The sequence below is a fragment of the Caloenas nicobarica genome, chromosome 2 (genome assembly GCF_036013445.1).
Source record: "Caloenas nicobarica isolate bCalNic1 chromosome 2, bCalNic1.hap1, whole genome shotgun sequence".
NCBI lineage: Eukaryota > Metazoa > Chordata > Aves > Columbiformes > Columbidae > Caloenas > Caloenas nicobarica.
Window position 1 is genome coordinate 52,079,344 of NC_088246.1, and position 12,623 is coordinate 52,091,966.

Genomic DNA, 12,623 nt, shown 5'->3' on the forward strand with positions numbered 1-12,623 from the left:
TAGAACAGAGAGGAAAGGAATAAGAAGGTAGCATAAAATGGAGATGGACAGCTGAAGCTGGCATTTCACCTACATGTATGTAAGGAGCACTAGAGGTCTTCCAGAAGAAAGCTATGCTCACTGCGATGTATTTTTGTAGCACACATCTCATGTGAGACTCAGGACAGCAACCTTCAGGTGCTGTTGGAGAAGTTGCTGTGATGGTCTGGGCCTGAAGTTTTGCTTAGTGCTCCAAAACCCTTTGTACTTATTGCTTCCCTCACCGTGATAGAATTCAAGAACAGGGTCAAAACCACCAACACTCACTGGCTGAGATTTCATTACTAAGCTCTTGATTGGTATGATAGTCTCATAACCCCATCATACTAATGCTGTAAAAACATTGCTCTTGTACTGCAAAGCAGACAAAAGAATTAGGCTATTAATATTGCTGGCCATATACTACAGTTGTACTGAGAAGCTGCGATTATCAATCAGGATTCATTGTGTTATATATTTTACAGACATATGGATATTATATGATTCATTTCCTGTCCCAGAGGTTATGGCGTAATAAATAGATACATGTAGACAAGTCAAACATATGGAAGAGAAAGGAAGTACTATTTTTGTTCCACTTTGCCAATGTGGGACTGAAGCATGTGAAGTGATTTATTTACAGTCATGTTCATGAAGCATAGGAGATAGGGGATGGACCTGAACCTTGTCCAGTGTCAGGTCTAGACATAACAAATTAAGAAAACCAGTGGCTTGGATTTTATCCAAATGGCAAAAAGCATTCCCCAAATTCTTGCACTAACTATGAATACATGCCCCACACACCTCCTGCTTTGAAAATCACAATGCTGCTAAAACATGGACATACTATTAAGAAACCCCATCTGAAATAGGTTGTACACAGGCCTGTACATCCAAAGATGCTCTCCTGGTCTGGCAGCACTCACCGCTGTTGCTGCGTTTCCTATTGATGTCAAGGGTGCTTGCAGAGCTACCGCCTTCCTCGGGGACTTCTGCCAGGTCAGCTGTCTGCAGGGACAGAAAGTGCAAATGGGATGGGATAAGCCAGAAAAAGTGGGCAATAAAGACCACACAAGAACCCTTGGGGAATATAGTACTTGGGTGCTGTCAGAGCAGAGCAAGTCAGCCTAATGGGGTTGCAGAAAATGTTGTAACTTGTGTTGCACAACAAATACCTGCTTCATAGGGAGCAGTGAAAGCCCAGAAAGAACTCCAGACCCAAGTTTTCAGTCTGGAGTGCAAAGGATTTCTGCAATATGATGTGAAGTGAAAGTTAAGGAACAAAGGATTATTTAAAACAATGTGGTTCTCTGTATAAAATAGAAAGGGCTTAGGGGAATTTCTAGATCCTGCAGGTGTACTAAATAGCTGTCTACCAAGGAGACTGAACATTAATTGAAAATATTGACTATTAATTTATTAATCCTGAATATACTACTCAGTAAAATAACTATATAATGTAAAGGTGATTTTAAATCTGTTAACATGCTATGGAAGAAGTAGCTGGAGTGTGATGGAGTTGGTTGAACTCAGTCTTTAAATAGCTGCCCTCACTTTCTCTTTAAACAGTCATCTGGCTGGTATGGTTAGGGAAAAATGAAATCCTAATGTTGCTGTTAGAATTACTATGATTTCTTATTTGTACCATATTAATGTCAATCATGATTAAGGACCCATTGTTCTAGGGTGTAGGGGAATGTGGGATGACATAATCTAAAGCCTCAGAAGTGTACTCTGCATAAGGCACTAGATTCCTTTCCTCGGTAGTCAGCTTCTCCATGTATAGCCCAACAGGAACAGGAGCCGCTCCAAACAACTCTGTCCGAATCTGACCTTATGGAACTTCAGTTTCTGAACTCTCCACATGTGACCTTCGGGTAAAACATCTTTGATAACCATAAAAAAACCCAAACATAGAACTTGAGTCAGGTACTCTCTCTAAACTGAAAAGCTGTGTATCATTACATACTCCTAAGGTTTATTTATTTCTTGTTAACAGGATTTTAAGACACATGGAAGGATTCAACTTCACTATTCCATGACACTCTAGAATTATATTTTCCACATTGCTCTGTCCATGGCTTTGCAGACCTTTGCCTGCCTTACAGGAAGAAAAACCAAACAAGGAACATTCACCGCTTTTGTTCAGGGAACATAAAACCTGAACTGCTCATTTTTTTAATTCCTTTTACTAGTGTGGACAACAAAGCTTTTTTTTAGAAAAGCTTTTTTTTAGAAAGACAATTTTATTTCCCCTAGCTAGTACTTTCCTAGATACTTCTCCATCCAAGGTTACTAAGGAACAAAGAGGTGAAAAGTAGATTTATGCCACAGGTATCTTTTGGTTACCTTGTTTCCCTTGCTATTTTAAGAGTCTTCTACTTTACTGCTCTGTTATGCCTTTTTTTTGGACTCAGTCTACTGCAGCAGGTCATGCTTGTCTTGCATCTTGCACAAATAGGTCACCCCTGGATGAGAAGGCACTGGAATAGCAATGCTAACATGGAATCAGTGTAAAGCATATCTAGAGATTTCTAGTTGCTGGGTGGAGAAGGGGAAGATTTGCTTTCTTGAAACAGTAAGTCCCCGCTATTTTTTGGCACATTGCTACGGCATGTTCTTCACAGATAGGTCTCATAACTACCGATTAGCTTCATATTTCATTGGGTACTACTGCATACGGGATGTGCAAGTGACTGTTTCTCCAGTATATACTTCATCTAAAACCTCCTGAAGCAACCTCTTGAAGTAACCTCAGCTACCTTTAATGATGTGTCAGTCAAGAGCTATATGATAAATGGTCTAATAGGAACGATAGAGGTACAAAGCACTTTTTGAGAGGAACTGATCCACGAAAAACTAAGAAGAACTGGAATCACATTTACATCACCTCAAGCGACTTTTTGTATAAATGTGGGTTGCAGATGCACATTTTTGAAGAAGGAGTAGGTAGTAAATCTGGAGCATATGGCCACTTTCTTCTATGGGAAATGCAGAATGGAGGCTGAAAAATCACAGTGGGTGCATCCACACTGCTCAGTCATGTTAAAAATTCCTTGGCTTGTTCAGAACAAGAAGGTTCTCTCTATTCTGCGCAGAGACATGAACAGCAGTCATGGAAGCTTCATGGCTGTAGAGGCAGGCAAGTTGCCTTTGCTTTTAACTACCTTCAGTAGAAGCAGCCCTTCGACAGCCTGGACACCACTTGCGAGGTGAAGTAGGATCCCAGGTGCCACCACATCCCTGATGTTCCTGGTTTGGTGACATGGCAGAACTTTGAAGCACTCCCCAGCTCACAGGGCTGGGGCACAGCTCAGCCGCAAAGCCCAGTGCTGCTGTGACCCTCACAGCTGCATTGCTGCTTCTGCTTTGAGAGGAGCAGAGCGTGCAGAAGTGAGGACCACTGGGGAAAGTTGTTAGTCCCTCTGCGTTATTAACTGCACATGTGCTGCTAGCTCACATACTTGGGTGCATTTTTTTCCAGGGCACTAAGGGCTCTGTGTCACACCGCTGCTCTGGTCACTGGTCGGTGCCTGCTCCGCCGGGTTACACGTCACACTTGTAAAGCTCCATGGTCCCACCATTTGGAGCAGGGTTGTGTCAGGCCCTGTTTTTTATCCTTGTCTCAATCCACAGGATTGCACTGGCAGAAGCTATGGTTTCACATGTCTGTTTATTCAGTTCTCTAATGTTTTCTATTTTCTGTATGCAGACACGTGTTATATTCTCTCTCAGCCTTAATACCCTGGAGGAATTCCCATAATGAACTTGTGTTCCTCATTCTACACCCACACCCCAACTAGTTATGATCAGCTCCCTAGGGCAAGCTGACACGGCATTCATGATTTCTATGCTTGAGTTGTCATTCATAATTCAACATAAGCTTTATTGATTTAGAAAGCAATAATTACATTTGTAGAATTTCTGTTTCAAAGTAAATTAAATAATTGAAAGAACTGTAATCACAATGTGTCAGGTGGTAGACTCACTTTGGGTTTTAAAAAAGAGTGGAAATTACCAAATTCCTTTTAAGGCAGAAACAAGGGTGTGGAGAGGACATGTCTTTTAATAACTTCCTTGTAGATTTCACTTAGTTCTTGTTAAAATTTGTCTGTCTTCTTTCTCATCTGACACAAATGGATGTGTGTTTAGAGGTCACCTATACCACCTGAGGTTACAGTTCAGCCATGTGAGGGAGCATACATTTAAGTGCCAGGGAAATGTTGTACCAAACAAACAGATTTTAGCACAATTTTAAATTAGACATGTTTGCTCTGAGGGCTGCAAACCAAGTCTTGTCATGTCTCTGTGCCTTGTGATCTGAATTCTGAGGTGAGTGCAGGAGAGATTGTCAGATAATGTGGGTCTGAATTTTAGATGTGACAATCAGCTCTAATCTCCACTGTATTATGGTGTGATTTTTTTTTTTTTTTTGCGAGGTGGGGAGAGGGGAGGATCTCTTGGTAAAAAAGAGAGCCCTAAGCATAAGCTTAAGTGTCTGTTTATGAGAGGTGAGAGGGTATGAAATGTTCTTTCGACACCATGAATAAGCTCCTGATCTCATGGGTCCTAATACTGTTAAAATAACCGTTTCTGTAAGTAAGATATTGGTAAGCATTATTGATGAACTGAGTATGGATTTAGCAATGGCATGGCTAAGAGAACTATCGTTTCCCTTGTCCCTCTTTTCCAGCTCTTCTGACATGGCCCTGAAGAAAGTGACTTTTATGATAGGAGAGAGTGAATAACAAGGATTAACACAAAGGTGAAAATCTCCCTGTCTGGACAGAACAAGCTGAGCACACCTGCCTGTATTTGGGTTTTGGAGAAAGAAGCCCCAAACCCAGATGCCCTCCTACTGAGTCTACACTGGGCAGGGGTGAATGTGCAAGTCCATTGCCTTGTTGCAGGATCAGTGGCTTCATTTTGGCTTGGCTTGTACTGTGGATCTTGTACTTTTAAATTTAGGCTCAGAGGACTCCAATCTATTTCTATCAGTTTTGTGAAAAGTAAATGTCCACCACCACCACTAGGCAAGATGTGTTAACTCCAGCTTGACAATTAAATATCTCGGTTCCACTTCTACATAGATATGCAAAATCAAAAGAACATAATTTCCTTTTCCAATCCAATAAAGAATCATTTAATTAATTTAATTCATATTTTTCTCTTTTTCTCAAAAGTCATCTAAAAGATACTTAAAACTCAAGTTTGAAAAAAAAAAGTGTTTTCAGGTCTCATTTTAGAAGCTGGGAGTGAGGTGGTTTTTTTGGTTTGGTTTTGGTTTTTGTTTGGTTCATTGGTTGGTTTTTGTTTGGTGGGGGTTTTTTTGTTTTGTTTTGGGTTTTTTTGGTGTTGTTTTTGTTTGGGTTTTGTTTTTTTTTTTGGTTTGAAATACAGCTCTTTTGAACTCTGGTATGAACTCCTGTGAATGAATGAATATCTGTTGCTCCTTCACAAAGAAAATGGAAGAAATATGTGGGATACTTACAGAGTTTCTGTTGGGAGAGTCAGACCCACTTCCAGAACTGCCCTTTTTGGTTTTCTGAGCTAAGGAAGTCCCAAAACGGAGAGTTTCATACACAGGGTCAACCTTATTTCCACAGGCTGCAACAGAAGGAGTAAAACATGCATCAGTCCCTTGAAGATATTTCTGGTCATGCTCCTGCTTCAGTTGGAGAAACACCTGCCTCTACCAACATATTGGTATGTATGCTTAGAAACACAAGTTGAGAGACTATCCTTATGAAAGGTATTTGACAAACTTAGTGGAACTGGCTTTTGCTAGTGATTTTCTGCTGCTCCTCTGCTGTGATATAGATCATCCTCCCTTGATTCAGGCTCTTCTTGCCCCTGCCACTGCCTTGTCTTCTCTTCACTCACCATCCTCCTTTTCTAATCACCACTGATGCTGCCTGCACTGAGTTAAGGAAGACATAGTACCAAGAGGCTTTAATCCATGTTTGCTGCCTGTTCCTACCACTGACCATCACCTTTGTCTATCTACATAATGCTGCTACTGGACTAAGTTGGATGGTCTGGATCTTCCTTGAAAGGTACTGACATCCTCACTGTGGGGCCATATGGGGTCTGGAGGAAGGTGTGAGTACGTACCTGCTGTCGGGAATGAGCTCCAGGTTGCTCAGCTCAGTCTAGAGGTAGCCAGACCACCACCCTCACTGGCATATGTCTGTTCAATTCTCATTCCCATTCTGCCTTATAGCTGGTCCCAAAGTCATAGAATTATATAATAGTTTAGGTTGGAAGGGACCTTCAAAGGTCATCTAGTCCAACCCCCTGCAATGAGCAGGGACATCTTCAGCTAGATCAGGTTGCTCAGAGCCCCGTCCAGTCTGGCCTTGAATGTCTCCAGGGATGGGGCATCTACCACCTCTCTGGGCAACCTGTGTCAGAGTTTTACCACCCTCATTGTAAAAAATATCTTCCTCGTGTCCAGCCTGAATCTTCCCTCCTTTAGTTTAAAACCATTGCTCTTTGTCCTATTGAAACAGGTCCTGCTAAAAAGTCTGTCCCCATCTTTCTTATAGGCCCCTTTTAAGTACTGAAAGGCTGCTCCCCAGAGCCTTCTCTTCTCCAGGCTGAACAACCCCAACTCTCTCAGCCCATCCTGATCTCCCATGGCAGAGAAATGGATGTCTTCAATTAGCATGAGCAAATCCAGTTCAAATCCATTTCTACATACTACATTGTTAGACTTCAGGCTCCCTTGCAGTACAAGGCAGCAGACATGTAGAATACTGTACATTTGTAGGAGGGTATAGAAGTACGGACATTTTGTTCAAAGTACAATGAAAATACATGAGACTTTGAATTTTGATAAGAGCAAAACAAACTTCTGAAAACAACAAAGTAAATGTCCTCAGACAAGTCATTTTAAACTGACTGCCTAGTTTGGGCTTTCATTTTTTGCACTGCCAGGCTTGCCTTGTCAGAGTACTGGTGGGGAGAAATATTTTCCAGAGTCAGCTCAACTTCTTCATTTCAAAATGTTTCTTTTCAGGAATTTGGTTTTACAGTGAGCAAAATCTGGTCCTTTAAATACTCAGACAATGTGTAGACATGGTCAATAAGGAAAGATATGAAGAAAGTAAGAAGTGTGGGTGAAAAGGGACAGGAATCTAGCAAAGTCCCTCAAAAAACAGAACAGTGCTTTCAATGCCTCCTGCTGTTTTGATCTCTTTATCTTTTATCTGGTTCTTTCCAGCTCAGACCTTCACCTCAATATTACAGTGTTTGCTCCCTTTCTAAGTTCCTACTTTGAACTCATGTAGTTATTATTATAAATTGGGTAATTACTAAGATGTGATATGCACAGGCTTTTGAGTGAAACGCACAATAAACACACCCTCTCCTCTTCCAGCTTTGTATCTTTGAAGTGGTCCTTTCCTGAGATGGCAGGACATCCAGTCAACGAAAGGAGCTGGAAGGCTGCTGAGGGTAAATACCACGGCTGGAAGTCTGCCGCTGCTGTTGCAGAGCACTGCCAAAGGGAGACTGAATGGAAAAGCAATCGGAACCTACCAATAGGCATCACTTCTTTGATGCAGCCAAACTGTTCGTGAATGAGTAGTGGTGAGCTGTAGTACCGTCGAAATCCCTTTGGCTGGAGGGAGAGAAAGCAAAAACAAGTGAAGTGCATTGCTGCCACAACTGACATAGTAGAAATAACCTCAGCTCTTCGGCTAGTGGCATAACAGTGTGGCCAGGCTGGAAATTTGCCTCCTGTTGTTGAGTCACTGTGGGGTTTATAAATCAGGGATTTATTTGATTTTTCTCCTGGAAAAAACCCCACAATTTCCCGTATTTATGTGGAAGGAGGGGGGACTCATTTTCAGCCCTCCTTTTTCTTTTGTCTTACACAAAAGCAGCATTAATTAATCGCAGCAGAAGTGCTGAATCATCAGAGGTTCTGGGAAGTTTCTCTCTCCCTTTCTTCTTGTGTAATGTGAATTTGCATTGTTTTGCATTTGCTAAACATGTGACTGTTCTTCCCCACCCTAATTCCAAATCTTCATTATCCCATGTATGCACTCGTGAAACCCAAGGAATTTAGTGCATTTTTATAGATTTTTCTAAGGTGTGCTGCTGACCGACTGCAGCTTCCACTGCTTTTTTGTCTTGTCCTCAAGTCCTCACCAGATGAGTACCCAAAATGAAGGTGCTAACATCTAAGTCTTCGGAAATGCCCTTTAAGGTATTGGAGATTCAGAAATGATCTCTCAGATTTCTAATCTCTGTGGGCAGCGAGAACTTCCAGTCACAGCGGTAAGTGGAAAAGCCTCATGGAGATATATTTTCTGTATCCTATGTTCAGTATACATCAAAAAATCATAGATAACTAGTTCTTTTGCTAATGAGCTGCAGCATGGGTTGAGAAGGAATGAGGGCATTGATAAATTTGGTTTCTTAGAGGAATAAATTCCAGATTCCCCAGCCTCAGTTTATCCCTCAAACAAACTAGATTCAGACACAACATGAGCTCATAAAACTCCCAAAACTTTGCTGGTTGACTTCCTGCTTTAAATTTAGCCTCTACTTTTCTGCTTTTCGAAACTAATCACCATAAGTGCTGAGGCTGGAATCATGAAACATACGAAACAATTCACGTGATTTGATATTTGGCTTGTCCAAGGCTTCACAAACCAACTTCCTATACCAGAATTGCCTCACACTAGGGCTAAGATTATGCTTGAAATGCATAAAGATTTGCCACAAATGTATAAACAATAGTAACATCACTGAATACTCTTGAAAAGATCTTTCCAGGGAGAGGTGGATTTTCAAGCCCTTTTGACGTCAATGCTTGATTTTTTTCATCATTTCACACAGTAAAGCTGTTTAGGTTTGGCTCATATTTGCCTCAGGTGCCTTCAGGTTGCAACAAATCTGAGAATATCTGAAACATGAGTATATGTATTCAGTTTTCATATTCCAAATCTTCATTTTTCCAGGTTACCTTTCCAGAAGTAACCAAAAGAACCACATTCCCATAGAAGTCATCAAGCTGGACTAGAATTTTCTCAAACACAGTGTCCTGCCTTTGCCAATAATGAGAATTTTCTTTTCAGAAGGTGACTCGCCCACTAGGGTTCTGTGTTCATACAGGGGCAGGTCTTCTCCCAGCCTGTCCTACTGAGAAATTGCTTCAAGCTCTGTGGTGTTTCACTGTGAAAGGTTTGGGTTTTCCTTTTAAGATTAATCATGGGTTTTCATCAAGGCCTGACAGTGGAGAAAACAATAAAACATAATTTGAAGGATTTTTTGTTGGTTAAGCTCCACTGAAATATTTTTAACTAACTTATAGTGTTCCTTGAGAGATTTACACTACAGCAAGCGCAGTTTAAATCAAGGGAATTAATTCTGATGTTCAGCTCAATTTGGATTATGTAACTATTCTCATATCCACAAAGGAGGCCAGATTTGTGTTTCATTTTTGTTCAGGTTTTTGAGTAGCAATTGCCCAAGTGGATAATCGGGCACCACCTGGCTTTACTTTTTCCACCTCAGTAAAATGACCTGGTGTCAGCTCTGTTAACGCACCATCTAAACGCCAGCCGGGGGGTCAGGCACACGGAGCAAGTGGCCCCAGCACAGGCTAGTACTTCCCACTGCACTTGCTGCCCTGAGCTGTTCACTTACCAGCTTGCCCATGCAACGCTGTTGTCCAATGCTGTCTGCACACTTGTGGTGGATGCTCATCTTACACGCCTTACAGCGCAGTCCGTGCTTAGCGTTTGTCCCTGTGAAAAGCATGGAAATGATTTAATGAGACAAAAATCAATAGTTTCCATGCATTTAACAAATGACCTGAAAGAACTAAAGGGGAGGTCAGTTGCAGCAGAGTAAATACTGACAACATTCTTTGCCTTGCCTGCTTTTTTTTAAATGTACATTTATACATGCACATTCTTCACAGCCTTTCCATTTTAGGCATTTCTCCCCAGGTTCTTTCCTAGGCTATAGCTGCTTTTAGATATATATTGGATTATGCTCCATTGTATGATAGTCCTATGAGTGACCACTCTGCCCCATGATCAAGCAAAATCCCTTTGCTGTTTCGAAACGGCTTGGCATGAGAGCCGTGCGTGGCTGAGGGAGCCACTGAAGGAGCACCCAGGCACCGGAGCCATCAGTGGAGGGACAGGCTTTGTGGGTGGGAGGTAGCTCCAGGGGTGTGTGAGAGGGCTAAGCCATGCACCCATGGACCACTGCTCTCACCTCCCTGGGCCAATGCTCAGAGGGTGCGGGAAGGGCTCCTTGCACATCCCTGAGCGGGGCAGCAAGGGTCACACGGGTCTGATCTTGCTTTCCTTCACTGGCAGTGCAAAAGTTCAGTGCCACAGGTAGGGGAGCTCCAGGAGAAATTTTGCCTTACAGAAGCAGACTTCTCTCACTTGGACAACAGTAGTTCTGCATTATCTTCAATGTGGACCTACTCTTAGATGACAAAACTGAGTCTGTTCGCTTCCAGGCAGGAACAGTCACTCTTATTCACACATCCATAAGACTTCCTAAACTACACAGAAGCAGTTAAGCTGCAGCAACTCCTTTGTCCCCATAGGACTGTACAAATGGAATAAGTAAACAAAATGTCTGTTCATTATCATCTACTGTGAGAGTGAGTAAGAACAAGGTAGTAAAAAAACCCCAAAAAACTCTTGACATTTTAACCAGCCCTCGTTAGTCAGGCATGATATGAGTATTAGTCAGCAGGATTCTTCATCTGAAATTACTCATGTAGCTCTTGGTTATTTCACTAGTTAATGCCACGTACACACTGCTGACTTCATTCAGCGAAACACTACGTCTGAAAAAAAGCACTTCAGGGAAGGGCTCGTCAAATTGGTGACAGAACCCAAGCCTTGGCAGGATGGCTTTCAGGGGCAGAGGTCCCTCACTTGACCACTTTCAAGCCAGACAGAGGCAGGCTGGAGGAGCTGGGGGATTACTTAAGGATTTTTTCAGTTGTAATTTCTTTTCCACAACACATGCTCAAAGCAAAATTGATTTCCGTAGCTTTGTGCTTTTATTACTGATGGTGAAATGCTGAATCACCCTTCCTGATGGTCAACAACAGACACGGTGAGAAAACAGGCCTTCCTCCACATTTTTTTATGTTTATAGGGTGGAATGGAGAAAAGGAAAATGACAACATACTTTGCCTGTACAACACATATTTAGCATCAGTGCTTACACTGGGTCTAATTATCCTCTCATGCTAGTCTGTACTAGCATAACTCTTACCTGCTTTATCAAGTTACTCCTGAGATTCAGCTGAAAAGGCAGTCAGTCTCACAGTCCTTTCTGCTGACTGTATTACTCTCTTCCAGTCATTTTAGTGTTAACATTACAAGGTGGATATTTGTCCTTATATGTCATAACCATGTGATCACAAAACACACACATTTATCAATATAACTGTGCATCCAAATGATGGGCAAAATGAATGTAAACTGTCCGTGCTACTCCAGCTTCTTCAGAACAGACATCTGTGGTCATGTGAAAATAAGTGAGACAATAAATTACAAAAGAACAACACTATTTTTTATGCTGAATGCCATTTTTTACCTGTGGGTAGGTAAGTACTGGCTTTAAAGAGAGGCAAAGTATTTCAGTCACTCTCTTGAGTCTACAAGAAATCTTTGTAAATCAAAATGAAATTCCCTATAACTACCAAAAGCTTCAATCTTTACTTCATTGTCACTTCTAACTACTTGGTTTACTGTAGGACTAGGCAGCTTGGAAATAGTTTGCATGTATCCCCCTGTTTCCCACAGTGGAATAACTAAAGGGCTTAAAGAAGAAGCATTTATTCTGTATTGACACTTTACTACTATATCTCAAGCTCTGAAAATGTCAGTTCTACAAGAGATATTTTCTTTTTCCCCAGGATAATCCTTTCTTCTTCAGTTTCTGATCTGTCTCACACTAAATCAAACCTCGTCAGAGAATCAATGGCTAAGCTATTTCAAAACTGTGTACCAGAGGTTAGACAACTACATATTGGCAACACACTTAATCAGAACTGAGGCACGGCCACAGCTCACATTATGGAGAAGAATATATCCACACTTGGTATAGGTGTAAAGGAGATCAGAGTTTGACTCTTTGCATCAGTTTTTGGCCTCCTATGTAAGCAAGCTTGTTGACTTCACATTTGCCTGAATAGAGCTGTTTTAGGAAGGCATCCTGGTAGTTTGAAATGCGGAAAAAACAGGCAGAACATGGATTTTGCAAACAACTCATGTAAAGCTGAGTATTATGAGAGTCCCACAGTCATGCCAGTATTAGAGAAGTATTTCATCATGCCTACAGTAGTGGCACAGGACATAGCAACATGTTGAAATATTATTTGCCAATAAATTCCCCCAAGAGAGCATGAGAGAACTAGGAATCTAGTCTGAACATACATTGAAGAGTAGAAAATAAGTGGTATTAATCACTTAAAGTGAAAAATGACGATAATAGTAATAATAATAGTAATAACAACACCACCACAATGGGACAGACTATTTGAGGGGAATTTGTATCATTTCACTTCTCAGCCATAGGGTACCAGAGCTTGTTTGAAGCTGAAAGCCTCT

The 12,623-nt window shown here is 41.5% G+C and overlaps 1 protein-coding gene across 2 annotated transcripts in view; it reads right to left on the reverse strand.

Moving 5' to 3' along the window:
- The window catches only part of STAC (SH3 and cysteine rich domain), a 71,953-nt gene that overhangs the window by 18,584 nt on the left and 40,746 nt on the right, over positions 1 to 12,623 (reverse strand). For both annotated transcript variants that reach the window (XM_065629348.1, XM_065629347.1), the window contains exons 3-6: positions 9,679 to 9,779; positions 7,561 to 7,642; positions 5,510 to 5,625; positions 945 to 1,026 (exon numbers count right to left, since the gene is read on the reverse strand). In XM_065629348.1, the coding sequence (XP_065485420.1) occupies positions 945 to 1,026; positions 5,510 to 5,625; positions 7,561 to 7,642; positions 9,679 to 9,779 (381 nt within the window). The remainder of the gene's footprint in view (positions 1 to 944; positions 1,027 to 5,509; positions 5,626 to 7,560; positions 7,643 to 9,678; positions 9,780 to 12,623) is intronic.